General features: G+C 40.2%; 4 protein-coding genes across 4 annotated transcripts; 2 read left to right on the forward strand and 2 right to left on the reverse strand.

The window, feature by feature from the left end:
- Positions 1 to 1,468: 1,468 nt before the first annotated feature.
- Positions 1,469 to 4,768, forward strand: LOC140999609 (tubulin alpha-1B chain). Its single transcript, XM_073470097.1, has 4 exons — positions 1,469 to 2,068; positions 3,081 to 3,303; positions 3,384 to 3,532; positions 3,621 to 4,768. Exons 1-4 carry the CDS (start codon positions 2,066 to 2,068, stop codon positions 4,599 to 4,601), a joined length of 1,356 nt encoding a protein of 451 aa, XP_073326198.1. The 5' UTR covers positions 1,469 to 2,065; the 3' UTR covers positions 4,602 to 4,768.
- A 554-nt stretch (positions 4,769 to 5,322) lies between these two features.
- pink1 (PTEN induced kinase 1) lies at positions 5,323 to 10,345 on the reverse strand. The gene is made up of 8 exons (XM_073470370.1): positions 9,878 to 10,345; positions 8,665 to 8,934; positions 8,470 to 8,573; positions 8,195 to 8,377; positions 7,693 to 7,856; positions 7,484 to 7,611; positions 7,139 to 7,369; positions 5,323 to 6,908 (listed from the first exon to the last, which is right to left on the reverse strand). Exons 1-8 carry the CDS (start codon positions 10,232 to 10,234, stop codon positions 6,624 to 6,626), a joined length of 1,722 nt encoding a protein of 573 aa, XP_073326471.1. The 5' UTR covers positions 10,235 to 10,345; the 3' UTR covers positions 5,323 to 6,623.
- Positions 10,346 to 12,665: 2,320 nt separating this feature from the next.
- LOC140999823 (trypsin-2) lies at positions 12,666 to 15,488 on the reverse strand. The gene is made up of 5 exons (XM_073470366.1): positions 15,434 to 15,488; positions 15,101 to 15,254; positions 14,403 to 14,541; positions 14,029 to 14,283; positions 12,666 to 12,821 (listed from the first exon to the last, which is right to left on the reverse strand). Exons 1-5 carry the CDS (start codon positions 15,486 to 15,488, stop codon positions 12,666 to 12,668), a joined length of 759 nt encoding a protein of 252 aa, XP_073326467.1.
- A 4,266-nt stretch (positions 15,489 to 19,754) lies between these two features.
- LOC140999822 (trypsin) lies at positions 19,755 to 26,158 on the forward strand. Its single transcript, XM_073470365.1, has 5 exons — positions 19,755 to 19,809; positions 22,905 to 23,064; positions 24,563 to 24,704; positions 24,792 to 25,058; positions 25,988 to 26,158. The coding sequence occupies exons 1-5, from the start codon at positions 19,755 to 19,757 to the stop codon at positions 26,156 to 26,158; spliced, it is 795 nt and encodes a 264-aa protein (XP_073326466.1).
- Positions 26,159 to 26,483: the final 325 nt, after the last annotated feature.

Raw genomic sequence — 26,483 nt, forward strand, 5'->3', positions numbered from 1 at the left:
ATCAGAGTGAGTGTCAGGGTCAGGGGTGAGGAAACAACTGAGAGGAGGAAGTTTGTTTTTGTTTTTTCATCATGCACTGCAAGAATAAAGTTGAAATGTCGAGAAAAAAGTTGAAATGTCAAGAATAAAGTCAATGTCGAGAAAAAAGTCAATGTCGAGAAAAAAGTTGAAATGTCAAGAATAAAGTTGAAATGTTGAGAAAAAAGTCAAAATGTTGAGTTAAAAAGTCAAAATGTTGAGTAAAAAAGTCAAAATGTTGAGTAAAAAAGTCAAAATGTCAAGAAAAAAGTCAAAATGTTGAGTAAAAAAGTCAAAATGTCGAGAAAAAAGTCAAAATGTTGAGTAAAAAAGTCAAAATGTTGAGAAAAAAGTCAAAATGTTGAGTAAAAAAGTCAAAATGTCGAGAAAAAAGTCAAAATGTTGAGTAAAAAAGTCAAAATGTTGAGGAAAAAAGTGAAAATGTTGAGGAAAAAAGTGAAAATGTTGAGAAAAAAGTCAAAATGTCGGGGAAAAAGTGAAAATGTTGAGTAAAAAAGTCAAAATGTCGAGAAAAAAGTCAAAATGTGGAGTAAAAAAGTCAAAATGTTGAGGAAAAAAACAAAATTTCGAGGAAAAAAGTCAAAATGTTGAGGAAAAAAATCAAAATGTTGAGAAAAAAAGTCAAAATGTTGAGTAAAAAAGTCAAAATGTTGAGTAAAAAAAGTCAAAATGTTGAGTAAAAAAGTCAAAATGTTGAGTAAAAAAAGTCAAAATGTAGAGAAAAAAGTCAAAATGTAGAGAAAAAAGTCAAAATGTTGATAAAAAAAGTCAAAATGTTGAGGAAAAAAGTCAAAATTTCGAGGTAAAAAAGTCAAAATGTTGAGGAAAAAAGTCAAAATGTTGAGGAAAAAGTCAAAATGTTGAGAAAAAAGTCAAAATGTTGAGGAAAAAAGTCAAAATGTTGAGAAAAAAGTCAAAATGTTGAGTAAAAAGTCAAAATGTTGAGTAAAAAAGTCAAAATGTTGAGGAAAAAAGTCAAAATGTTGAGAAAAAAGTCAAAATGTTGAGGAAAAAAGTCAAAATGTTGAGTAAAAAAGTCAAAATGTTGAGTAAAAAAAGTCAAAATGTTGAGGAAAAAGTCAAAATGTTGAGGAAAAAAGTCAAAATGTTGAGTAAAAAAGTCGAAATATCAAGAAAAAAGTCAAAATGTTGAGGAAAAAGTCAAAATGTTGAGGAAAAAAGTCAAGATGTTGAGGGAAAAAGTCAAGATGTTGAAGAAAAAAGTCAAAATGTTGAGGGAAAAAGTTGAAATGTTGAGGAAAAAGTCAAAATGTTGAGGAAAAAAGTCAAAATGTTGAGGGAAAAAGTCAAAATGTTGAAGAAAAAAGTCAAAATGTTGAAGAAAAAAGTCAAAATGTTGAGGGAAGAAGTTGAAATGTTAAAGAAAAAAGTTTTTAAAAAAAGTTGAAGTCGACTTTAATGTCGACGTTTCGACAATAAAGGATCAATAATAATAATAATAATAACAATGAGTATTTTATCATGTGCAACTTGTTATCTAGGCTACATAACACAATAAAGGAAAGACAAAACCCCAAAAAGCAGAATATGAAAACAACTGAAAAAACAAACTGACCCTAAAGAACAACACAATTTCATGCTGTTTTTTACTTTGTTCATATTAATATTATAAATAATAAAATTCTGAGTTTGAATGTCTTCTCCAAAACTGCACGGTGCCCCTTTAAGCCACATTTAACCAGAGCACGCTGGTTTAAACTCCCTTCAATTTATGAATGAACCACATCACTTATCCCCCTTTACATTCCCACATTTTAGTGCACCCATCCTCCACATTTTGGAGGGCTCTGGCTCGTATCTGAGCTACGGTGGTTCTGGGTGTGAAACAGTTACTGCGACTGACGGAGGAGGCTTTTTAAATGTGCGCACTTCACCTGTCCTCCTCCAGAGGCAGAGTGTGTGGCGCACCAGCAGATCCGCCCCACACAGAAAGACAGCCGCACACCTCAGACACAGACGCTCTCCAGGCTTGTCTCATTACATTGCATAATATCGACAAGCCATCATGGTAAGTGATGATTTTTTCAAACAAATTCTTCACATTTTGCATCCAGATTTTTTCTTGCATTGAGAGTCTGATCTCGTTTAGAAGGCGAAGGGGAGGAAAGTAGGTCGCGCTTGGGAGGTTTCTCCATCGTTGCACTGCTCTATTGTCTTGCCATATTCTGCAGCCTCTCATGACGATACAGCCTGTTAGTTTTCATCTTAATATTCCTGTTGTAAGACCAAAAACACTTGTTTTTTTATTTTATTCCATCGCATTCCTGCACCGCAAAACGCCCCAAATCCTCTTCCCACACAGCTCCGTTACAATCAGCTTAGACACCGTCACTTGACCACCGGGTTTTTACGCTGATATTGTCAACCCAGTGTTCTCAGCAGCTATGCAGCCATTTTGTCTAATTATATATTACATCAATTTAATGTCCGTGTTCTAGAAAAATCAATTTATGAAATGATGAATCTCTCTCTGACTGTGCCAGATTTGCGCGCTACGTGAAACAAAGCCGCCTCCTCACAGCCCACACATAATGGGGAAGAATAAATTAAAATAAAATAAAATAAAAAAAATAAAATATAAATTGGCACATGTCTTCAGTGAGGATGACAAAGTGGCTCTTTAAAGAGGCAGCACACTGCGAAATGTCTGACCTAGATAATCCTCTCTCTACAGTAATCCTGTGCGCAAGAGACACAGTCTTATGTCGCAGCTGAAAATGCATGGCCTCCCTTCTAACAATGCAACAATGGTGTGCCCATGCAGGCCCTTTCATGCAAGATGGAGAGAATCAGGCTATTTTGAAGCAGTTTGTGCTGATCCATAGCATTTAATCTAAAGGTCATCTAGAAATAAAAAGCTTATTTTGGATTCTTGGCATCCAGGTTTGAAAGGCCCAATTGTTTTAAATTTGGCCCCTGTCTAAGTCCTCCATTTTAATTAGCAGCAGTCCTTGTGGAAAATCTGCTTCCTTCGTCTGATTCAGCTCCTGTAATCCAAATCTTCTTTGTCCACACCCCAGCGCGAGTGTATCTCCATCCACGTGGGTCAGGCCGGTGTCCAGATTGGCAACGCCTGCTGGGAGCTTTACTGCCTGGAACATGGCATCCAGCCGGACGGTCAGATGCCCAGCGACAAAGCCATCGGAGGCGGAGATGATTCCTTCAACACCTTCTTCAGTGAGACGGGAGCTGGGAAGCACGTCCCCAGAGCTGTTTTCGTGGACTTGGAACCGACTGTCATCGGTAAACTCTCGTAGATATAATATTTTTCTCTTGATTTAATTTGGTCAAACCCTCAAGTCATTTGTGATTGTCTCCTTTAGATGAGGTGCGCACTGGTACCTACCGCCAGCTGTTCCACCCTGAGCAGCTGATCACTGGCAAGGAGGATGCTGCCAACAACTACGCCCGCGGACACTACACCATCGGCAAAGAGATCATCGACCTGGTGCTGGACAGGATCCGCAAACTGGTGGGGAACTCCCTTCCTAATTTTGATCGAATATCAAACTATATCATTGTATTTTATGTGATAATCATCTTTCCCTCTCTGTCCTCAGGCTGACCAGTGCACTGGCCTTCAGGGATTCCTGGTTTTCCACAGCTTCGGAGGTGGCACCGGTTCCGGTTTCACCTCCCTGCTGATGGAGCGTCTGTCTGTCGACTATGGCAAGAAGTCCAAGCTGGAGTTCTCCATCTACCCCGCTCCCCAGGTGTCCACCGCTGTGGTGGAGCCCTACAACTCCATCCTGACCACCCACACCACCCTGGAGCACTCTGACTGTGCCTTCATGGTAGATAACGAGGCCATCTACGATATCTGCCGCAGGAACCTCGATATCGAGCGTCCCACTTACACCAACCTGAACAGGCTGATCAGTCAGATTGTGTCCTCCATCACTGCCTCCCTTCGTTTCGATGGTGCCCTCAATGTTGATCTGACAGAGTTCCAGACCAACTTGGTGCCATATCCCCGTATCCACTTCCCTCTCGCCACCTACGCCCCCGTCATCTCTGCTGAGAAGGCTTACCATGAGCAGCTCTCAGTGGCTGAGATCACCAATGCCTGCTTCGAGCCAGCCAATCAGATGGTGAAATGTGACCCTCGCCACGGCAAGTACATGGCTTGCTGCCTCTTGTATCGTGGTGATGTGGTGCCCAAAGATGTGAATGCTGCCATTGCCACCATCAAAACCAAGCGCTCCATCCAGTTTGTGGACTGGTGCCCCACCGGTTTCAAGGTTGGCATCAACTACCAGCCACCCACTGTAGTTCCTGGTGGAGACCTGGCCAAGGTCCAGAGGGCCGTGTGCATGCTGAGCAACACCACCGCTATTGCAGAGGCCTGGGCTCGACTCGACCACAAGTTCGATCTGATGTACGCTAAGCGTGCTTTTGTGCACTGGTATGTGGGTGAGGGTATGGAGGAGGGAGAGTTCTCTGAGGCCAGAGAGGACATGGCAGCTCTGGAGAAGGATTATGAGGAGGTTGGCGTCGACTCCATTGAGGGTGAGGGAGAGGAGGAAGGAGAGGAATATTAAAAGGGACACAAAAGCACAAGTCAAACTGTAAACAAATGGTTTCATTTGTCTTAAAATCATTTCAAACAGAAATGTTTGTCTAATAAAAAACAGTTTGGCTGCTCAGAGTAATAATCTTTAAATTGCCAGCTTTGCTCTGTCTTAAATAAAATTCTTGCAATGTGAAATTGTTTGAGAGTTTTTTTATTGAACCTTGTGGTTTTTTTTTGTGAATGCTGATGAATTAACTTTTAGTTGCAGGCGATTTGTGCTTTATAATCTTGCCATGCTAACTATGCCATGCTATACCTATAAATGTTATATTATAAATGAGGAAATTGAAGATACAGGTCTGACAAATATCTATACGACATAAAACACCATGTCAAGATTTGCACAGTGTCTACAGCAAGTGTTTGTCTTTTTAAAAGAAATATATTTGTAGTTAAAACAGTCAGCTGATTTGAGCTATGGCTTCTCTTGGCCAGATACTCCCCCCTCATGATCTTTGCTTTAAACAGCAAACTAAGCTCTGGTTCATAAACCTAAGGTTTTAATTTATGACAAATCATGGATTTAAGTGTCTCTACTGTAATTTTCTGAGTGTATAAGCTTCTCCCATGGTACAGAGTTCAGATTATTAGTAATTATCTTTGAACAAAGTTAAAATGTGTAAAATGAGTGTTTTAAAGTGTGCATATTAGAAACAAGAGGCGTTAAATACACAAGGAAAGGTGCACAATTGTTTTTGAGCTCTTTTCAGACACACTTTTATTCTGAAACACAGCAGAAAAATCTATATCCAAAATATTTCTCACCATCTCTAGTATGAAAACGTACACACTTGTATATCCCGAATGCTTAACCACCCACATGATTAAGATATTTATTTATTTATGTATGTTATGATGCCAAAATTGTAGGCTAAACATCACTAGTTTGGATAACAGATTATAGTGTGAAGTCTCTCTATTCAACTCATGGATTTGGCGTCATTTTCTTAAATAATCAACCATAATTACAACAAGCTGGCAACAAACACCAGTCAGCCATAACAATGGCTTTGTGCAAGTACAAACATGGACATAAAGTGCAAACCGTAGCAACAAAAACAAAACAATCACATCCTGGAGGTCGGTCAATAATCTGCATGATCCATGCCATCTACCATCATCATTGTGATAACTGTGTAGTAACATGTTGGAGAGGTTTTACATGCGTTATTGGATCTGAATGGGTTGATAAGCGGTTGGCTCAAAACGAAGTTAAACTTTAAAAAGTCTGAAAGGCTGGATGCTACCTGTGATTATGTAACTTAATGTCGTCCTACACAGTAGGTTCTGACAAGTGCAGTGTGTCATTTTTTCTCTAATGTAAAATATATTTTTGTTGGCCTTCATCTTTTATCACTCCAAAACTTCTACACAGACCTTTTTTTTTTTTTATCAACTTATAACAACTACTGTATGAGCGTGGGGGTCTTGCCTAGCAAGTATCTAAAAAGTGCATCAGAGCTTGTAAAAGGAAGTATCTGCTCCTAACACAGAAAAACCAGTAGCTAGCCACGATAATTGCATTTTCGAGGCCAGTTTAGCTATTTGGTGCTGATGAACAACAATCATTTAAGGAGAAATTGATTATAGAAAACACAGATACCAGAGCTTTTTCTGATGATGATGCAATGCTCCTACAAGACTCGTTACATTTTGCATAAAACACCACCGGTAGCATTTTGTTTTCACCCCTGCTGATAATGTAGTGATGCTTAGTTTGCGAGAACAAATTCTGGGAAATGCAGGTCAGCAATTTCAGCAGCAATGGATAGGACTGGTTTAGGTGGGATCAGGCAATCTAAAAAGGTGAATCACACACAGATCATTAACCATAACTGCTGGAATACACTGAGGGTCACAGATGATGTAGTGGAAGAGTAGCCATTAGGTGAAAAGGCTCAGACTATAAATATGAAGAACATGAATTAACTCTAGGCTCCCAGTTTATCCATATCAATGACTCTTAAACTATGTGTTTCAATGAGTGGATCTACGCAGACAGGATGCAGGCCTGACGCTGCTCTCGCCCATACAGGAGGAAGCCCACAGCGGTGCGCAGGTCCTCCAGGTCCAGGTTAGACAGGAAGCTCCTCTGAAGTTCCGCCTCCACCGTGTTCCCACTGGGTCCACTGCAGCCCCTCAGGAGAACCACAGCAGACTGGCACAGCAGCCAATCGACCAGCTTCCTCATGCCGACGCTGTCCTGATTGGCCAGGGCCTTCCGTCCCCAGAGGCTGAGATGTAGCATGTCAGCAGCCACACGGGCACTGGGGCGCTGTAGAGGAACAACATGCATGAGAGTTGTAGCGTGAAAGAGTTGGTTAATTGTTAATGTTACCAGACGGCTTCACAGACAGAAGACCTGATCAATTATTAAATGTGCCCACATCCGAGTGCAAAATTACTTACATTGAAAGATGCATTTATAGACGCCCTGTCCGACCATATCAATCACTGACTGAGCATGCAGTATTCCTAACACACCCTTCACAACCCCTGCTATACCTTGCTTGGGTTCCTCCTGAGGAGCAGTCCGATCACTAACTGCACATCAGCTGGAACGCTGGCGGGCAGAGGAGGAAGCTGCTTCTCCTGGTAACTCCTGCTCTCCAGTCCCACCGCGTGATAGAACGGGTTCTGCTGGCCGAAGATCTCATAGGAGATGGCACCCACGGCCCAGGCGTCCGCCTTACTGTAGTCGATCACCACACCACTCCCTGGAACTGCAGTGGTCACCTTTAGGCAGACACATCATGAAAACTACTCATTAATTACATTGATCTTCTGCTGTCTACTGGTAATACTCTGCTTGTTTATTAAATGGCAACAATAAAAAGCTACTTAGCCGACCTCAGGGGCCATAAGGGAGGCATTCCCTCCTCTGTTGACCCATATGCTGTTGAAGGGCAACTGTAGGCTGGAGTCACTCTGTGCCAGGCAGCAGCCAAAGTCAGTGATAACCAAACGAGGGCAACCATCTGCAAAACAAGTAAAATCAGATGAAATTTTAATACAGAATTGATGAGATTTGATCTTTAATGATTGAATATTTCACTGACCAGAGTCAAACTCCAACAGCACGTTGTCTGATTTGAGATCCCTGTGAGCGATGCCCTGTCTGCACAGATGGTCGACCCCCTCGAGGAGCTGCAGCACCATCAGAGAGCCCAGCCTGCGGCCTGGCGTGGATGCTTCCAGGTACTGACGCAGCGTGCAGGGGTAGCTTTAACACAGAAGAAGACGGGATTAGAGTGCTACTGAACTGGATGCCCTCAGATGTCTTGTATACACCCTTTACAGTTATAATCCTTGAGATCTATAAGAAATCAAAGCCTGTTTTTCATACTATTTCAGCAACAGGCATTAAATGTATTTACATTATTATTACATAATTAGCTCTATATAGTACTTTATTGTTAGTGGAGGGGCCCACCATTCCCAGATGGTATTCATATCGCATGCACAGTCACAGAAAGCAGCATGTATGTACAGCGTTTTATCTCACTGTCTTCACTCTACTAACTTGAATTGATCAACAATGTGAAAAACGGCTCGTCTTACTTTTTCATGACCAGGAAAAGAGTGCGATTGTTGCCCAGACCAGCAGGGTTAAGCCTGGCTGGCAGTACGTCTGGATACTCTTCCTGGGCACCTGGCAGCAGCGGGACATCTGCTGTGAAAGCCCGGTGCACTCTGATCACATTAGGGTGCGCTGACACTCTTTTGGGCAGAACTCCAAATTCTCTGTAAGTGGAGAGACCAGAGTCGTTAATGGACACCTGTCCTACAATGAACATACTGCAGAACTATGAATGCAGTGATGGTATAGGACTTACCCATCCAGAGTGATTTGTTCTTTTTCCTGCTTTAAGGCCAGAGGACCTGCAGGCACCAGCTCCTGTGACATGGATTTTAAAATGGACTCGCTTGACGACCCTGCCTGCAAAGAAACGGCATCAAAAAATGGCATCAGTACCGACTCAGACACAAGACTGACACCTAAAAGGTGTTGAATATTGTAGATAACCTACCCCAAAGTTCCACATCATCTTGATAGCCAGAGGGAAGGTTTTAAGCGAGCAGCACGTCAGAGATCGAGCAGTTCCCCCTTCCTCTTCATCTTCCCTCAGCTCCACCAGGGAGCTCTTACTCTCCTTCGGTGGGGCGAACGGAGCCGCAGCCTCGTACACAGCAGCATTGGAGCCTTTCCCGATCTGATTCCCAATAATGTAATCCTCCAGTTTATATCCAGACGTGAACGGCTTGAGAGGGCTCTGGAATCTTTTCTTGCGAAACACAGCCTACAGAGAAAAATTGTATTGTTATATTGTATTCTGTGCTGAAATACAGATTCATCCATCCACACACACGATTAAAGCTCCTACATTTTTTTCTGGCTTTTGTATCAGATATTCTGTCAATGCAATTTGTAAATTGTGATTTTGTTGTTCTAGTTCTGTACATTCGACGTCTATTGCATGTCTGTCCAGCCTGGGAGAAGGATCCCCCCTCTGTGGCTCTTCCTGAGGTTTAACCTCACTCGAATCGAGGGTCTAAGGACAGAGGATGTCGTTCACTGTACAGATTGTAAAGCAGATTTTTTTTAATTTTTTTTTTTTAACACCTATTAAGTTTTGGGAGCTTTATTCCAGAAATATTTCTTAAAACATAGTAACAAGTTTAAGATAACCTATAACACATTATTACATAGTTGTACATGAGTCAGGTCAGCTGTGCACCCACCACATGTCTGACATTTCTTAACAAACAAATGCATCATGTTTTGCAAGTTTAGCCATGTCAAGTGGCCATGACCACAATGGCATCTTCCTCCTGCTGGTAGTAATAGCAGTATAAAATGGGAAATAGACAGGATTAGTTTAAAGCAGGTGGAAAACTTTTATATAGTAATAGGTACACACAAAACCCATCATACTGTACAATAAGGAAAGTGCCAGTGGTGGATACAGTTCTTAAATCCTTCACTAAAACAAAATTATTACATGACAATAAACTATAATATTAATTAATACTATAAGCATTGTTATTACTGATAGCAGCATTTTAGTGCTGTGGTTGGTGCCACATTCAAATACATGTAGTTAATTTGAGCTCCTTTGTTGAGTAGTTTACACAGTAACAATGTATAATATTCAATAAGCAGTCATGTTTTTTATAATCTTAATCAGCACACACGTTAACTGTAGTGGAGTAAAGGTGTAAGCAGCTGTGCTGGTATCGTACCTGGATCTCCTGACAGGTCGCAGCACTGTTTCTGTCATCTTCAAGCTGCTGTTCAATGAGCCCCACGCCGAGACCGAAAGCCAGAAACACGGCCCTGTTCCGCGGGGACCCGCCGCCGAACCTCCTCCTGAAGCCGGCGGACTGAAGCTGGGCTGCCAGGCCCTTCAGAGAGGTGCGGTAGTAGCGGTACCGAGACGGCAGGAAAGCCTGAGGCTGAACGGTGCGGACCGACGGGCCTACACGCAAACGGTCAGCTCGGAGCTTTGCTACGACTCGGCCACCGGATTTGAGGAGACCCAGCTGAAAGACCGACCGGCCCAGCTCGAGCCCCCGGCTAATGGCGTGTTTCACAGACATAATTTACCCGGAGAGGTAAGTTAAGCTGCCGGTTCGGGACGCTGTCAGGTAGTCCTCGGCTCTCTCTGGCAAGGACGGTCTGATGTAAACAAAACAGCTGCTACTGAGCATGCGCGAGAATGACTGACGACCTACATTATACTCCGCTGTTGTATCTACGGAAGCCCGTGTAGGCCAATTATAGACAAAAAATGATCAACTTAGCCTTGATTAAATAAATTAAATAAATAATAAAGAGATAAAAAGCCGGAATTATTAGATGAAAAGTTAAAATCATGAGCCAGAAAATCAGAATTATGAGATAGAAAGTCAGAATTATGATATAGAAAGGGATCATTATGAGATATAACAAAGTCATAATTGTGCGATAAGGTCATAATTATTAGATAGAAATGTATACATTTGACATAAACATCATGTTTATGAGATAAAATATCATAATTATGAAATAGAAAGTCATAATTATGAGATAAAAAGTCATAATTATGCAATAAAGTCATAATTATTAGATAGAAATGTATATATTTGACATAAACATCATGTTTATGAGATAAAATATCATAATTATGAGATAAAAAGTCATAGTTATTATACAGAAAGTCATAATTATGAGATAGAAAGTCATAATTATGAGATAAAAAGTCATAGTTATGAGATAAAAGTCATAATTATGCAATAAAGTCATAATTATTAGATAGAAATGTATACATTTGACATAAACATCATGTTTATGTGATAAAATATCATAATTATGAGATAAAACGTCATAGTTATTATACAGAAAGTCATAATTATGAGATAGAAAGTCATGATTATGAGATAAAAAGTCATAGTTATGATACAGAAAGTCATAATTATGAGATAGAAACTCATGATTATGAGAATGTCATAATTATGAGATAGAAAGTCATGATTATGAGATACACAACATACAACACAACATAGATCATATTTTGCTGTTTGTCCCTTATAAACTATTTATAATGTTTTGTTTCCCCAACAAGTAGCCATGCACTTCCACTGTATTGAGAAATTGTAAATTTAAAAAAAATCTTTGTACAGTTTGTTTTTGGTTTTATATTTGTCTTAAAACCACTTACATTACATCACGGGAAACGTTTCCTGACAGCTGAAAATGTGACTGTCAGATACTGTTCATTCATACTCCACTCTAGTGTCATTACAACAGGTAAATCCTGTGATTTTCAGCCAGTTATGCCTAAGCTATTTTTTCCTTTACAGCAGAGGGAACGCTCCCTGACATCTAAAAATGTGATTGTCAGATACTGTTCCTTATCTTCTATATGAAAGGAAGCTCACACGTATTTCAAATTCATACGCTACTGTGGCGATGAATTCAAAGAGCAGTATGAATTTGACTGGTGTGTGAGCTTCCTTTCATGTGAATCACCGGGGGGAAAGTTGCTTTGTGAGTCAAGTGGGAAATATCTATTGGATTTGACTACTACCTCTTTTAAATGAAGTTATAAGTAGGGTAGCTCATTCTGTCAGGTAGAAAATGTTCGTTTTATTCTTATAAATCTATGACCTGAATCAATCGCTTACTGTGCTGATGTAACTCACATATCTGCATGCCTTTGCACGACACAGAATGGTAATATTACAATACACCAGGGACAGATTACAACCAAACTAAATAACAGTCAACACGGTCAATATCAATAAACATCAATTACTTTCCGGTGCCAGCATGACCCAGTGAATGAAAAGGCCAACTGTATTCTGTCAGATTATGTGAGCTGGTGTGTATGAAATAGACAAGAGATTACACAGCCCAGAGATCCAGATTATTTGGGGTTGTAGTTTTGGAGTGATGCTGTCATGCATTTAATTTACTAGAAGATAAAGCACCGTGGACACATTGTGCACACCCACAATCTGCCAGAAGGGGGAGACATGTAACTCAAAATAACTTGATTTGGATCTCGTGTGAATATTACTTGTATTTTCAGTATGTTTGTTCTTGTTTACAGCTCAATATGTTATCATGGTGTTGAAACTATTCACAGGAAACTGAAGCTGTAACAACTTCCACTCTGTAGGTTAAAGATAATTAGTTTGAACAGTCAAATTGTAATTATTGATGAACAATGTCATGCCTGTAAATGTTTTCGCAGAACATTTATTCTTTGCGTGCGTCTATTAATGACAAACAAAATCATGACTGGAGTACTTAATTTATCAATGAAGTAAAATCAATGAATTATGAGCACATTAATATATTTCCAGGAAACCTTTAATCTAGAAATGACTGCCTCTATATAGCACAGCTGAACATTATACACTCAAAATAAACTTAGTGTGTAAAGTTGACATTTAGAAATGAAACAAAAACACAAAGAAAGTTATGAGCAATACAAATAAAGCCTCTGAAAAGAATGTAGTGATGGCGGCTCATCGAGGATTGTGCTCATGGCGTGTTAGTTTTGATAATCCAGTTGATCCACGAAACGTAGTTCCTCACTTTGGTGTAGACTCCAGGGAAGAACGGGTTTGCGCAGCTGATACCCCAAGAGACGATGCCCTCCAAACGGCCGTTGCACATCAGGGGACCACCGGAGTCACCCTGCAGATCGACAAGACAAATTAGAGATGATGAACAAACTATTTTGGTATATGAAGTTGTTGCCAGAGTTAGCCAAAAAGGCTGCTTTTAGCCTGCCAGTGGCCGAATTTAGGGATGGTCTTGTCAGTCTGTCAGTCATTCAGTTAATCTACTAGTTTGGTCCAAACTGAAATATCTCATCAACTAGATTTATCATGAAATTTTATTCAGACATTCATAGTCCTGAGAGTTTTCTTCGTGAAATGTCTGAATAACGGCTGGTTGGATTCACATTCATGTCCCGCTCCGGATGAAATCACTGTCACTCATTTGGTCAAAATGTATAAAATAACATAAATGACTAACTACCTGCACAACACATTCCCAACAGCCAAATTTATTACTGCTAAAAACCAAATGTCAGAGCGCTAACACGCTAAACTAAATATGTAAGTCCCCCTCCAGTCAAAAATAAGTTTCTTCTTGTTCATACAATAGAATGTTTGAGCCTCACTCTGTATGAATGACTCTAGTGCTCACGGAAAATAAGATTTTTAAGGGGCGGGGCCTACGAGCATGATTTGTGACATCACAAATAGTTTGGGAGCCAATCTAGATCAATCAATCTAGTCTAGACGACATCTTGTGTCCAGCAGTTAAATGTGCATAATTCAAAAATATTTGCGTATTCATATATTCTGGAATTTTTTATGAAACAGTCATACTTAACAATATATAATACTTTTTTCTGAAAAACGCAATTTCAGACGCACATTAGAGAGCTTTATGGGAGCCTTAATACAGGTACTACATGCACACTTTAATATTATAACTGTTAAACATCATCTTGTTCATATTCACATTACGAACATGTCGGTATACAAATGCAACGTTTAGCTCATAGCACTGCTGTGTAGCCTCACAGAGCCGTGAGCTGCAAACTCTTGATCTGATCCCTGGACAGGTGTTAGTCACTCTTAAAAAAAAAAAAAAAAAATTGAGATGGTGACTGAAATAAGAGACACACGCAGAGCAATAAGGAAAAAGGTGATGTGATAACATGTCTGACACACATTATGCTGCATTTTCAGGTGTTGATTATAACATGCGACATAGAAACAATTCAAAACACCACTGGGCAACATTTTTATGCACTAATCCAGGTTTTCATCACTGTTTTCACACACAGAGCATGCACCACATGCATTAGGGAAAGTAAAAAGTGTACCTGGCAGGAATCTTTGCCACCCATCCGAGATCCAGCGCACAGCATGTTTGGAGTGATTCTCCCCCAGTAGTAATAACTGCAGTAACCCATTATTCTCACGTCCACAGCACGTAGCACAGGGGAGAGGTAGGCACTGTAAATCTGCGTCACACCCCAGCCGCTCACTGTGCAGATGTCATAATTAAGTGGGGGGGTGTTTTCATCGGGCAGCTCAGCTGGCTGGACGTAGGCATTCAGCAGCACCGGCTCACTCAGCTGTAACACAGGCCCCAAAGTTAGACGTGTTGATCAGGACAGCCACACTGTCCCTCCATTAAGAATGAGAAGACGAAAATGACGAGTGTATATGTATTATTTCAGCTTGCTCTGCCTACCTCGATGAGCATGATGTCATTGTTGAATGTCTTGTAGTTGTAGTTGTGGACAAATGTCCTTCTGACACTACGGACCTGTTCAAAACCCTCAGTTTTCTTCAGGTTGTGTTCACTTAGCACCACCTTCATCAAGCTGTTCCTGATGACCAAAAACATACAAATGCTTCAGAGATTCTCCTTTTAATGTGAAATGCAGTAAAATGGCAGTTTCACACCTGTTCGTTCTTTCCACTTAAAACAGTAACAAATATAATTCTGACAAAAATATTACCCTTTTTACTCCACTACATTTATCTGTCAGTCTTAGATACTAGAGACTTTACAAGGTAAGACGTTTGCACACACAACTTATGAACATGTACAGGTACAACTGGAACAATCAGCCAATTAATCGATTAACAGAAAAAACATCATTTATTTTATTTTAAATAATTCATTATTTTAATTTAAATTAGTCACTTTGGCCTCTGGGAAATTGTGACGGCATATTCTCGCTATTTTCTGAATTTTTTCATTTATACTTTAGGTTCATTTTCCTGATTAGACTTACAAACTCTTACTTATGATTTTCAAAGTTCAGTTTGTCCCTGTAATGGCTTATTTTTAAATGGTATTTGTAATTTACACAAGTAAAGGATCAGAATGCTTCCTCCACTGCTGCTCAGAACATCAGTGTCCAGTACTGTGTCAGTACTTACGGTATCCAGCAGTGGGCAGCAGACACCACCCACTTATCCCGCACCAAGGTTCCTCCACAGTAATGTTTCCCTTTATCATTCTGCAAGGACACCTGATATTTGATAGAGTAGGGCCTGACCTCCTGACCCCCGATGATCCTTGCTGCGTACGTCTCTGTAGACAGCGAGAACAGTTGCACTTTGATTCTCTTGGTTTACAGAAAAAAGTCAAATGTATTAAATATTTTCCACCCTTTGTTCTTATTAATCTCGATGCACTCCCGAAGTGAGGTTGAAGGCCACGTCAGCAGAGTTCGTGTATCCGTTGCTACTTGTCGTGATCGAGGAGCTTACCTGATACCGACAACGCCAAAAGCAGCAGCGCAGTCGACGTTTGCAGCGGAGACATATTTTTACTTTTCACCTGTAATGCAGAAACAAAACGATTCCAGACACAGAATTAATGTGCCAGTTTATTCAGTTACTATCCTGATCTTTACTGATTATCTTTAAGTGCTGTCTTATGTAAAACACATAGTAGAATTGTACTTTTTATCCGTAGGGACATGAGACCTAAAAAAATATATGGTAACACTATTACAATTCTGTTTTTTTGCCAGAATACATGCTGAAGAAGCGCGTCTTGCCCGAAACAAGAATAAGCAGTTTGATGGGAGGGCTGTCCTTTTATTTTTCTTTTGTTTATTCACTACAAGAGGGATCCAGCACCCCGTACTGAAGCTAGATACGTGAGTTGAGCGCGTTGTTTCGTATTTGTATGAACACTAATATAATAGAATTCAATACCGCATATAAGCAAGTGTACAATGTATGATTACCATTTAGTTTACCTTGAAAGCGGTATATCGCTGCAACCTTTAGTGTGAGATGTGTCTTAGTTTAACCCTTTCCGAACTAGGGATGACACCTGAAAGTATTCTGTAGATGAAGTACAACTAATTACTAACAAAAAGTTAACTTCTTCAACTGTAATCAGTGGCTGAGTCTTGTTACCGACTGGTTACAGTCTGTTAATGAGCTTAAATTCATCACGAGTATCAGCACCTTGCTTGAAATGTTAATGTTACACAGAAATCTTACCCTGGAATCTGGCCAGACCCCTGATTATTGATCATAAATCATTAATTTCTGAACAAAAGGAGTTAGTATCACCATCTACTCACCTGTCAGCCCAAACACAAGTAATCTTCAGAGTTTCTCCTTCTGGTTGAACCAATGCTCCCCTGTTTGGCTTTTATAGTGTAACTGTATCCCTTGTTCAAATCTTTTGTTGACATTATCTCTTCGGCCGGTTTTGTACTGTGACCATCTCACGCTGCAACAAAGCGACTGACCTACAACATGACAAAGCTAAAGTGTTCTCCTGTATTATGTTTGTCTCTCAGCTCTAGTTTTCTGCCTGTACCTGGGGATATGAGGGGATGGGAACGCCTTTTGCATAGTCATCATCACCACCACCAGGTTATGGACATCACAAATGTCTGATTTCTTGCATGTCTTTGCAAACATTTTCTAATAAAGAACACTGATCAAAAACAGGTAAAAGATCGTATCTCATCTCTCTATTTTCCCACTTTTAATCTATGAATTACGTAGAGCTCATGTAAAGGATATTTAAGACGGATTACTCTCCGGCTGTTTACCCTCTGGCTGTACCTTCTGTTCTCCACATTACAAAAGGCAAACAACAACTCACACATCATGGTTCTGCTGTCCTACACGTCCTGGGTTTTGTTGTACACATGGGCGCAGAATCTCACAGATTTATCACACTATTAGTCAGAGAAATAGTCTGACTGTGGACTAAAACTAAAACACTTTAACGAAATGTGAAAAATTATTTAAAAAAAAAAAACAGAGCAGAGAAAAGAAAAGAAAAGCAGCAGATCCTCAATTTTGAGAGGCTCGAACCAGCGAAAATGTATTTACTCACAATTGACAACTCCGTTAATGGACTCATTTCTCCAGCTCTAAATAAAATAATAATACTTAGCCAAAGCAAACGGTGTGGAAAAACACCTGATAAAGTGTGGGACTAAAATGAGGACTTTATGCACAACCTTCGTGGTGGATTTTTTGACTTGCTGATGCAACTCCATCCTGGCTCCCTGCCAACGAAGAGCTTTTGTGCTCCCCCACAGAGACGGACGATGGATTCAGATTCACCAGGCAGCCAGAAGCACAACTGCAAATGAATTCTGACATCACTTAGTGTCTGACGGATGTGGAAATGAGCGTTTGCTAACACATTTGCAGTTACAGCTACAGAACCTTAAGTGATAAAATCTTAATGTTATATTCGCAGCTTGTTGCGCTGCTCAAAGTGGACAAATGTATTCATGCAGGTTAAAACCTGTACTGTAAAACTGTATCGCTCACAATACTTGTACTTATACAATATAAGTACTTGTACTTTAATCCAGTACATTTTCTCCTCTTGCAACTACTTTATTCGTCTTCGCTACATTTGAGAGACACATATTGTTCTTTTTACTCGACTATATTTACATTCTTCTACTTTTAGTACTTTGCTTACAGACCCACTTTGATAATTGGCAACCCAGTCGCCAGAATTGTAAATAAAGGGATATGTGAAGCTTGGACATTTTTTTTTATGCTGCAACTTTACGTTAACTCCCATTTTCATTTCAATGAAATGAATTAGGAAAAAATGATGTTATTGCTTTTCTGATTCTGTCACCACGGACACAGCTGGAAACTGTCCTGTCACGATGTTCAAAATATTCAGTGGTTTCATGCTTGTACCAGTGCTGATGATGCAAGTCAGCTCATATACACGTAATGTTACATGAAAGTACAACAAATGTTGATATATAAGTCTGACATGTACAAATTTGAATGCATCTGTGTTTTTTCAGAAAGTTGAATGGGCTGTACTAGTACTTTTTTACCTTTTACTGTATTCACACTTGAATCCATTACTTTATTCACATTGGTACACTGCTGTATTACTACTTTCAGTAAAAGAGTCAAATACTTACTGTACTGTAAAAGGTGGGCTGTGAAAGTACTGCAGGTAGGCCGCAAGAGGTCAAAGTTACATTTTGTAGTTAAATTATGTGTTATTCTTTTTTATCTGACCTATTTTTATCCGTGTTTTTACACCCAGCTATGGAGATTAAGTTCAGCAGGCGGCGCTGCAGGAAAACAAGAATCAACATTATTTGATTGGGTGACAGACTTCGACACAACATTGGCACCTATCTTATATCGCATCGATGATGGGAACTGAGCTGTGATTAAAAGTTTGGGTGGGTCCCAGAACAATTTCAAATCGGGCTGCGTCATTCTGAAGTTTGGGAATCGCTGGTCTAACATTCGATAATTTGAGAAACGTTTCTCATTAGACATTATGCGATTTCTCCTCAGCTAGTCAAAGGAAAATTCCCATAAAGTTTGAACGGGAAGCCTCTGCTGAGTCACTGGTGCTGTTAGGAAGGTGATACTGGCACAGATAAGACATCAGTGCAACCTCCGTCTAATCACTGTAAACCAAGATTATCTCAGGATCTACATGTCTCCTCTCCAGTGAAACATTTTGCTACAGCATCATGAATTAGTCATTTTTTAAGTGACTTCAGTTTTATCTTCCTAATGTCATTAATTGAAAATAAACCACAGGGCACTTTCAGTCCTCATGTGCGGACGCTGATGAGCAATAAGTGTGTGTATTAAAACAGAGAGGAGGTTTTAGGGATTAGAGAGCTGTAGTTTGTGATGCACAGATGACTTGTCATTCCAGCGTCTGACAGATGAATGTGAGAGCTGGCCGCCATGCGCAGTGATGACAGCTCTCGGATAGAGGAGCGGGTCATGCGGAAAAAAGCCAGTGGTCAGCACTCAGGGGGATGTGAGAGGTACCAAGAGCGCGACTAGAGCTATCAGTAGCATGGAGGGCAAACACAGAGGGCTATTAGCCAGCCGAGGTCAGGAACTCCGCAGAGGGATGGTAGCAGCGATAAGACCTGCCTGAGCCGTGCTCCATTTTTAATGACACCCGGGCCTGAGAATAGATGTGGAGCAGCAGCAGCAGCAGCAGCAGCAGCAGCAGCGCTGGCTCGACCTGGCCGAGTACAACGAGATTCTGCTGCTTGTCATCAGTCAAACACCCTCATTAATCCTTCCTGGGGAAATCAGTGAGGGGAGACTGAGCAGTGATGAAGAGCTACAGATCTCCTCGCTGAACCTTCTTTCATTCAGCCCCATTTGATCCACATGAGTGGGTACAATCACAAGGTTGAAGATGTCAGATATTAGACAGAGCTGACAGGCCCTGACATCAGAGTAGCTGTGCAATTAACATGGAGGTCCTGACGTGCAGAAGGAAGACAACACAATACATGCCTCACCTTTAATGTGACAGTAAATGGTCCTTAAGTCTTCAACTAGGTAATTAAGTAAACAATGATATAGGGCAGTGTGAATAGGTCATAGAAAAAGGTGGCACGAGGGGCCGTGCTGAGGAATCTTCAATTATATATTGGTCCAGGACAAGGAGGTGACCATGGAAACTGAAATAGGAACTATAAGTAACCCGAGAGTGCAGGTGCAATCCTTCCCGTTAAAATTAGAGGAGAAGCACACAGGTAAAGCTCTCTCAGTGTGTAGACTGCTGCTTTCCTATTGTTTCGTTATGGACCTGCTGTCTTTATTATGTTGCATACTGTTGGAAGTCCTGGCTGTGAGCTGTAAGTAAGCCTCTTTAATGTTGAATTTACAGTTTTCTTTTTTGATGCATGAAAGGGCTTTAAGTGAAGTTGAGCCTCTGGGGGACACATCGGCAAGGGAAAGTTGGGATGCAGACTCTGCTCGTACTAGCATCCTGAAAAAACAACATATTCTCAGTGTTTAAAATGGGCTGAATATCTTATTAGCATCTCTTTTTATCAATGTTTTAAAAGATCCCTTTTAAGGCTGTACTCTGGGGCATATTAAAGTCCTGATGCTCCCTCCTGAGATGATCTTTTGATAAAAAAAAGTGTGACTCAGAGCCATTTTCATCTGGGCATGACTGAGCTTCTGACTGTTTTAAATCATAAATCAGATGAGTGGAGAAAATTTAAAGGGCAGATTGTACTGAAAAGTTAATGAAATATATCAAAAGTACATCAGACGGAGCATCATTTTGTTTTTGAATAGTTTTCTGTACTGCCATAAAGTCACCTGTTGAATCTGCTGATGTTCTTGTTTACATTGTGAAGTTGAATTCAAAATGTTGTCATGCAGTTTCGAAGCTCTGTAACACGCTACTTAGTACAACAAAGATATCTTTTCGAGATAACTGAAGAGCTTTTGAAATGGAAAGGTCAGTAAAAGTGTGCTTTTTTTTCACCAAAAGAATTTGAAACCTCAGAAAACAACAGATGAAGGCGAACGGCGACATAATTGCGGCCAACACCCCCTTTTGTGCCAGGCAATTATGTGGCTAAGATAAAAATGTGAAAGGAGACTCTGATAAACATCATAAACAGGTCCAGGATCTGGGACAATGTTGGAGGCTGTTGAATGTTTACAGATGAGCGTGTTTTGAAAATAGAATAATAATAATGATAATGATAATTGCATTGTTTCCATGTACAGTTTAACAGAGTGTAACCAAATTCAGTTCAGCCCACAGGACACAATAGGAGACCCATTATTCAAGGCTCAGTTCCCAGGTCATTACATAACCTTTTCTGATGTACTCGTATGTGTGTGTGTGATTACCTCACACACACCGAATCCCTATAGTACACTGTATAGAGTTACCATTTAGCTTTTTGACACGCACACATGCTGCTAATTATAGCTCAGGATCAATATCCAGGCAGTAATGAGAGGCTATTGTTTCATCCCTGGTGGCTCTCAGTCACTGTGATGTTGACTTTCAGTGTATGAGTTTCAGATGTTTACAGTGTACTGTAGATGCTCTCAGAGATGTTGTGTGGATTTTAGAAATACTGAGTCCAAGTGCTCCAAAGTTCCCTAAGCATACAGTACATTTGCCAATCTTGAGACCTCAAAAATAGGGAGGGGGTTTCCAACCCAGAGCAGGGATCTAAGGGTCCCCCCTGCAAAATCTTGAGATCCAGAGACAACAGCATTTTTACGTTCGATACTGTTAATTTTACCTTTAATTCTGAGAAAACAATACAGAACATTTCACCCCTCTGACATGAACTTACATGAATCTATTGCACGTAATGCAAGTAATTTTCATCACTTTTTAATTTTTTTTTACTCCTGCCCCTTAAATAGTCTGTGCATGCCACTGCCCCATATGTCTGTCAGCCTCTCGATGGTGATTGATGTCGGTGCAACCACAGATTTTTTACAAAGTGCGTGCCCCTTTCCTTAAAAATTCAGGACATTTAAAATTGCTGTGTCACTGAGGAGTACGAGGCACAACTGAACAATAGGCTACACACTATACAGCGACAGAAACAGGTTGTGATGAAGGTAAAAAGGTAGTTGGCAGGTACGGCCACCAAGTCTCTCAAGTTTTTGGATTTTTCACATTTTATTTCTTCAGTCCAATGTTATTCGCCAATGTAAAGGTTGTATCGAAGGCTGCTGCCCAGTGACTTAATTCATGATTCACGATTCAATTGAATTATTATTCATTAACCTTTCATGTATTAAAACATACAACTGATGTGTTGTTAAATCAATCTTGGATATCAGCTTTTACAAGATGTTTAAGTCTTCAGCTGTTTTAGTAAAGTAAATCACATTTTAAGGGGCTGATCCATTTGAGTGCTTTGCATCTTTTCTATTATAACAATTATAAGACGTATTCAGCACCTCTACTTAAGTAAAGGTACTAATACTGCAATATAAAAAATACCCCTTTGGGAGTAAAAGTCCTGCACTGAAAATATAACATATTTTATTTTACAACGTATTATAAATTACTCCTCAAAAGCTCTGCAAATCGCCCCCTCGGAGTGTTAAACAATAAATATTGTTTTATTAGCATTCATGCATTAACGTTTAAGTAGTACTCTACTTATGTAGTTGAGGTATTTATAACTATTTAACTCGATAGTTTCTTCTGTAACATATTTTATAACCTTAGATATGTTACGGTTACCTGGAGAAAGTGCGAAGGTGAGAAAACAAGCTCTTTATCAAGATACACTGTAGGTTTGTTTTTCAGTGTGCAGTTCATCTGAAACGTACTATTTCAAATATGTTTTGTAAAGAATATAGTAATACTTTATGTAGTAATTAGGGTGCACACATGTACCAACAAGATGTATGTTTTTGTTCGGTGGTGATATCTAATCTCACGTGGGAAGCGCTAGATGTGTGGCATGAAACAGAAATAAGAAATAAACTGTAAACTAAAAGCTCATCATATGTTTATGCATGTCACTGTATCACTCTGAGTTGTGTAGAAGTACAGCAAGACAACAGTAAATACTTGTGCTCAAGCAGCAATTATTTAGTAAATGTAGGCTACTTAGTTAGTTTCCTCCACTACAGGAAGAGAGGAGGTCCAAATCAAGTCATGGTGTTGTCTCCAAACTGTGTGTTTACATCAGATAGACACTCATGGTCAGACTCATCCTCGCTGTGGCTCAGAGCAGGATTGCTTTTCATTGATCTGCTAAGCCAGCAGCGTCTGTGCACTGAAGTCCTTCTTTATGACTTCTGTTGTTCCTGCTGATGCTGCAGTAATAATGTTACAACTCTGTCTGCTCTCCTCTGTGTGGGTTTGTTCACAAAAGAAACCTTACGGACGCTTTTATTTGTTTCTCCCTAAATCAAGTCTTTATTTCCCTGTGTGCATGTGTCGCAGGTAAAGAGGTGGCCCAGGAGCGCATAGTGGGAGGATACGCACCGGTTCCACATTCAATCAAGTACATTGTGTCGATACAGACGACCCAGCGTCAGCACTTCTGCGGGGGCTCCCTGATAAATAAGTACTGGGTGCTCACGGCAGCTCACTGTAACGTCGGGTGAGTTCATTCTTCTTTTGATTTGAGTCTAAAAGTTAACCTGAGGCAGAACCCACCGGTCACAGTATACTGCACACCTTTGTGTCCTGATTAAGTTTTTGTATAGGCAGCAATAAAAGGCCTGTTGACATATGATGACCTCAACTTGACTTCTCTGCGTGTTAATGTGTGTATACATGATTACCATCGCAGATCCAGTCATTTGGAGCCATATCAGATAGTCACTTCTAGATAGTTATGGAGACTATTGAGAGAAAGCACATGAAAGTGACACCGGCAGTAACAAAAGGAGCTCTCTACCGCTGGAATCTGACACAAGTATAGGAAAGTTTCAAGGCTTAATGACAATAAATTTTTTGCTCGTAAGGAAGCAATAACTTCAGACAGTTTAGTCCAGATAACAACAAACTGGTCCTGGTCTTTCATTCGATTACAGAAACTGGATTGTCGGTGAAGTGTCAATAGCGCCTACTTCCCGAACAGTGGACAAACAACAGCTTCAGTCCTCCTTCACTGTTATAACAGTAGTCAGCAGTCCAGTGGGTTGTGATGTCATAAATCGGGCTCGAGCCCCGCCTCTTAAAATCAGATTTTCAAATTATTTTTTTTTTACAGTATACTCACACATGGGTCAAAGACTGTGAAAGGTGTCTCGTATGATGAACCAACAGAGAATTACCACACTACTCTGTTTTTCTCATTAGCTCAGTGCAGCTTTTTAGCATCTTTCATCTCATCGTTTGGTTTTATATTAAAGAGGTCATATAATGCTAATTATCAGGTTCATACTTTTAATTGGGGGTCCTAGCAGAATAGGTTTACATACTTTAATTTTCAAAAAAACATAATTTTTCTCATAGGGTGATTTGCTGCAGCACCCCTTTTCACACTGCGTCTCGAATGCTCCGTTTTAGCTACGGAGTGAGACATCTTGCCCCTGTTCAATCTTTGGTGAGAGTTGCACATGCGCATTACCCAAAGAGCAGAATGTAGCCAATCAGAGGCAGAGCAGGGCGGGTCATGCCTAGCAAGGTAGTGTGATCCAAAATAACGCCGCTACAGCTGGTAACCAAGGCTGCGGAACAGCCGTATATATTTTATAATATATATGTAAATATATATATTTATATTATATTATATTTACTATTCATCCCTTTGGCGTGGACACAAAAATGCAACATAACACAATAAAGGAAAGGCAAAAACCCAAAAGGCAGAATATGACCTCTGTAATGTTGCTCCGTCAGTATCACTGAGTGACATCAACGGAGGCAATTTATAAGATTACATCGAGCCACAAAAGGCTTTATATTACTTTTTTCCACATAGGCCATAGATTTTCTGTGTAAAATTGGTGGAGTTACCCTTTAAAAGAAACCTAAAACATGTTGAATAGTCCACTTATATAGATCCCACAATGTCAACCCATTCCTTCAATATTCACGACACATACTATCTTCACAACACGGTGTCTCTAAATTGCTTTTCCTCTCTGCAGGGTAGAGAAGATGATGATCGTGGCAGGGGACTACTCTCTGGCCATCTATGAGGGAACAGAGCAAGAAATCCTGCCCCAACTTTTGGTTCCCCACCCTGAGTACAACAGCACCACCAACAACAACGACATCATGCTTATAAAGGTGCAATCCGCAAACTATCGGACTCTATGTTCGACTGAATTCATTTTCTCTCTTCACTGATCACACTGTCTATCTTCATCTCTCCAGCTGAAGGCCCCGGTCTATCTGAACAGCTACGTGTCCATCGCTCTGCTGCCCCGGCACGGCGCCTCCATAGCGGAGGGGAGAGTGTGCCGAGTGTCAGGCTGGGGATACACCAGCCCGAGCGGAGGCCAGATCCCCTCCACCCTCCGCACTGTCAAGATCCCCATCGTCTCCACTGAAAAATGCAACAGCAGTGAGTCCTTCGACGGCGGGATCACAGAAAACATGCTCTGTGCTGGTTACAGCATCGGTGGAAAGGATGCCTGTCAGGTAAGAGGACCTCAGTGTTTTTACTCAGTGTGTGGATACTTGGCATTTGGTTTGGTTAATCTTGATATATTTGACTTTGCAGAACAGAAACATTTTGCTAATAGATAATTGATTTTAAATATTTTTTTCTTCCATTACTTTAAAATTACTCCTATGGGAAAGTCCTTGTGCAGTATCCCAGTAATCCCAGTTCCAGTAAAGGATTAAAACCAACATTTTTCTAACTCAATTATTTCTAACTTCTCTAAGCTGTCTTTTTATGCTGCTTTATACTTCCACTCCAATACATTTCAGAGGGAAATATAATACTTTTCACTTACCTATTGCTGAAATTATTAATTACTTTGCAGATAAATAGACAAAATGGATGGATGCGAGTTGTATGCAATGTATTGCTGTAGGTTAGTCTACTTTTCAGCATGTACTGTCAGTGAGAAGTCATGTCCACCTCAAGCAGCTGCAACATAAAACATTGCTTTACATTATTGGCATTACTCCTAATTCTATGCTGTAATACATAAAATACATCATTGACAGTAACCATTTTTTGTACTTTAACTTGGGAGTGTTTTATATAGTGTTATTGCATATTTAACTACAGTACTGTGAAGGATCTGAATATTTCTCCCACCACTGGTCTCAGAAATGTGGTGTCATCTGCTGTACTCTGTAGTTTTCACAAACGTTACTACAGGAGTAAGCTGTGCATTTGTTAGGCATTTCAAACAATGGAGGTCTACGCCATAAATGAAGCTATTTCAGGCTGTGACTACACAAACAATACTTGTAAATCAGTCCAGTTCGGTGCTGGTTTTGGTCGTTTCATTGGAAGAAAAATATAGAACATCACCCGACCTTTCCTTTAAGTTTCTTTGGTAAAATGTGACTCTAAGAAGCACCTGACGTTTCCTCCTCTCCTGCTGTTTCAGGGGGACTCCGGGGGTCCGCTCGTATGTGAGGGCCGGGTCTACGGCGTGGTGTCCTGGGGGAAAGGATGTGCTGATGCCCAGTTTCCTGGAGTCTACAGCACTGTGTCCAAGTTCCGCAGGTGGATAGACAACACCATCTTTAACTACTACAGCAAGTGCAAGAAGGATTAAAACCGAGTGCTACGGAGATAACACTTAAACACTCAGTGAAGACTTCATTTCAATTTCACTCCTCTATTTGATCTTTTTAACCATTTGTGCACATTATATTATATATTGAAGGAATTGTTTGACGTTTTTGGGAAACCCTCTTATTCGTATTCCTGCTGAGACTAAGAAAAATAGATAAATAAGCGTTATCAATCTGAAAATCGAAGTCTCTGCACGGATTTGAATAATAGCATTCCCCAAAATGACGCACTATTCCTTTAAGTTTTCAAGCTTGAATATTTATCATGTCTGTTGTTGATCTGTTTAAAGCATTTCACAAACAAAA

The sequence above is a fragment of the Pagrus major genome, chromosome 7, assembly GCF_040436345.1.
Source record: "Pagrus major chromosome 7, Pma_NU_1.0".
Lineage (NCBI taxonomy): Eukaryota > Metazoa > Chordata > Actinopteri > Spariformes > Sparidae > Pagrus > Pagrus major.

What these genes read in the sequence shown, in the direction of transcription:
- LOC140999609 (XM_073470097.1), top strand. An exon ending in CTTGGAACCGACTGTCATCG is followed by an intron (nt 3,304 to 3,383) that starts GTAAACTCTCGT and finishes TGTCTCCTTTAG; the next exon opens with ATGAGGTGCGCACTGGTACC. An exon ending in TGGACAGGATCCGCAAACTG is followed by an intron (nt 3,533 to 3,620) that starts GTGGGGAACTCC and finishes CTCTGTCCTCAG; the next exon opens with GCTGACCAGTGCACTGGCCT.
- pink1 (XM_073470370.1), bottom strand. Translation starts at nt 10,234, where the DNA reads ATGTCTGTGAAACACGCCATTAGCCGGGGGCTCGAGCTGGGCCGGTCG. An exon ending in GAACAAATCACTCTGGATGG is followed by an intron (nt 8,378 to 8,469) that starts GTAAGTCCTATA and finishes CTCCACTTACAG; the next exon opens with AGAATTTGGAGTTCTGCCCA. An exon ending in GCTGTTGGAGTTTGACTCTG is followed by an intron (nt 7,612 to 7,692) that starts GTCAGTGAAATA and finishes CTTGTTTTGCAG; the next exon opens with ATGGTTGCCCTCGTTTGGTT.
- LOC140999823 (XM_073470366.1), bottom strand. Translation starts at nt 15,488, where the DNA reads ATGTCTCCGCTGCAAACGTCGACTGCGCTGCTGCTTTTGGCGTTGTCG. An exon ending in GCTGCCCACTGCTGGATACC is followed by an intron (nt 14,542 to 15,100) that starts GTAAGTACTGAC and finishes TTTGGTCATCAG; the next exon opens with GAACAGCTTGATGAAGGTGG. An exon ending in ATGACATCATGCTCATCGAG is followed by an intron (nt 14,284 to 14,402) that starts GTAGGCAGAGCA and finishes CCTGTGTTACAG; the next exon opens with CTGAGTGAGCCGGTGCTGCT.
- LOC140999822 (XM_073470365.1), top strand. Translation starts at nt 19,755, where the DNA reads ATGGACCTGCTGTCTTTATTATGTTGCATACTGTTGGAAGTCCTGGCT. An exon ending in GCAGCTCACTGTAACGTCGG is followed by an intron (nt 23,065 to 24,562) that starts GTGAGTTCATTC and finishes TCCTCTCTGCAG; the next exon opens with GGTAGAGAAGATGATGATCG. An exon ending in GTGGAAAGGATGCCTGTCAG is followed by an intron (nt 25,059 to 25,987) that starts GTAAGAGGACCT and finishes CTGCTGTTTCAG; the next exon opens with GGGGACTCCGGGGGTCCGCT.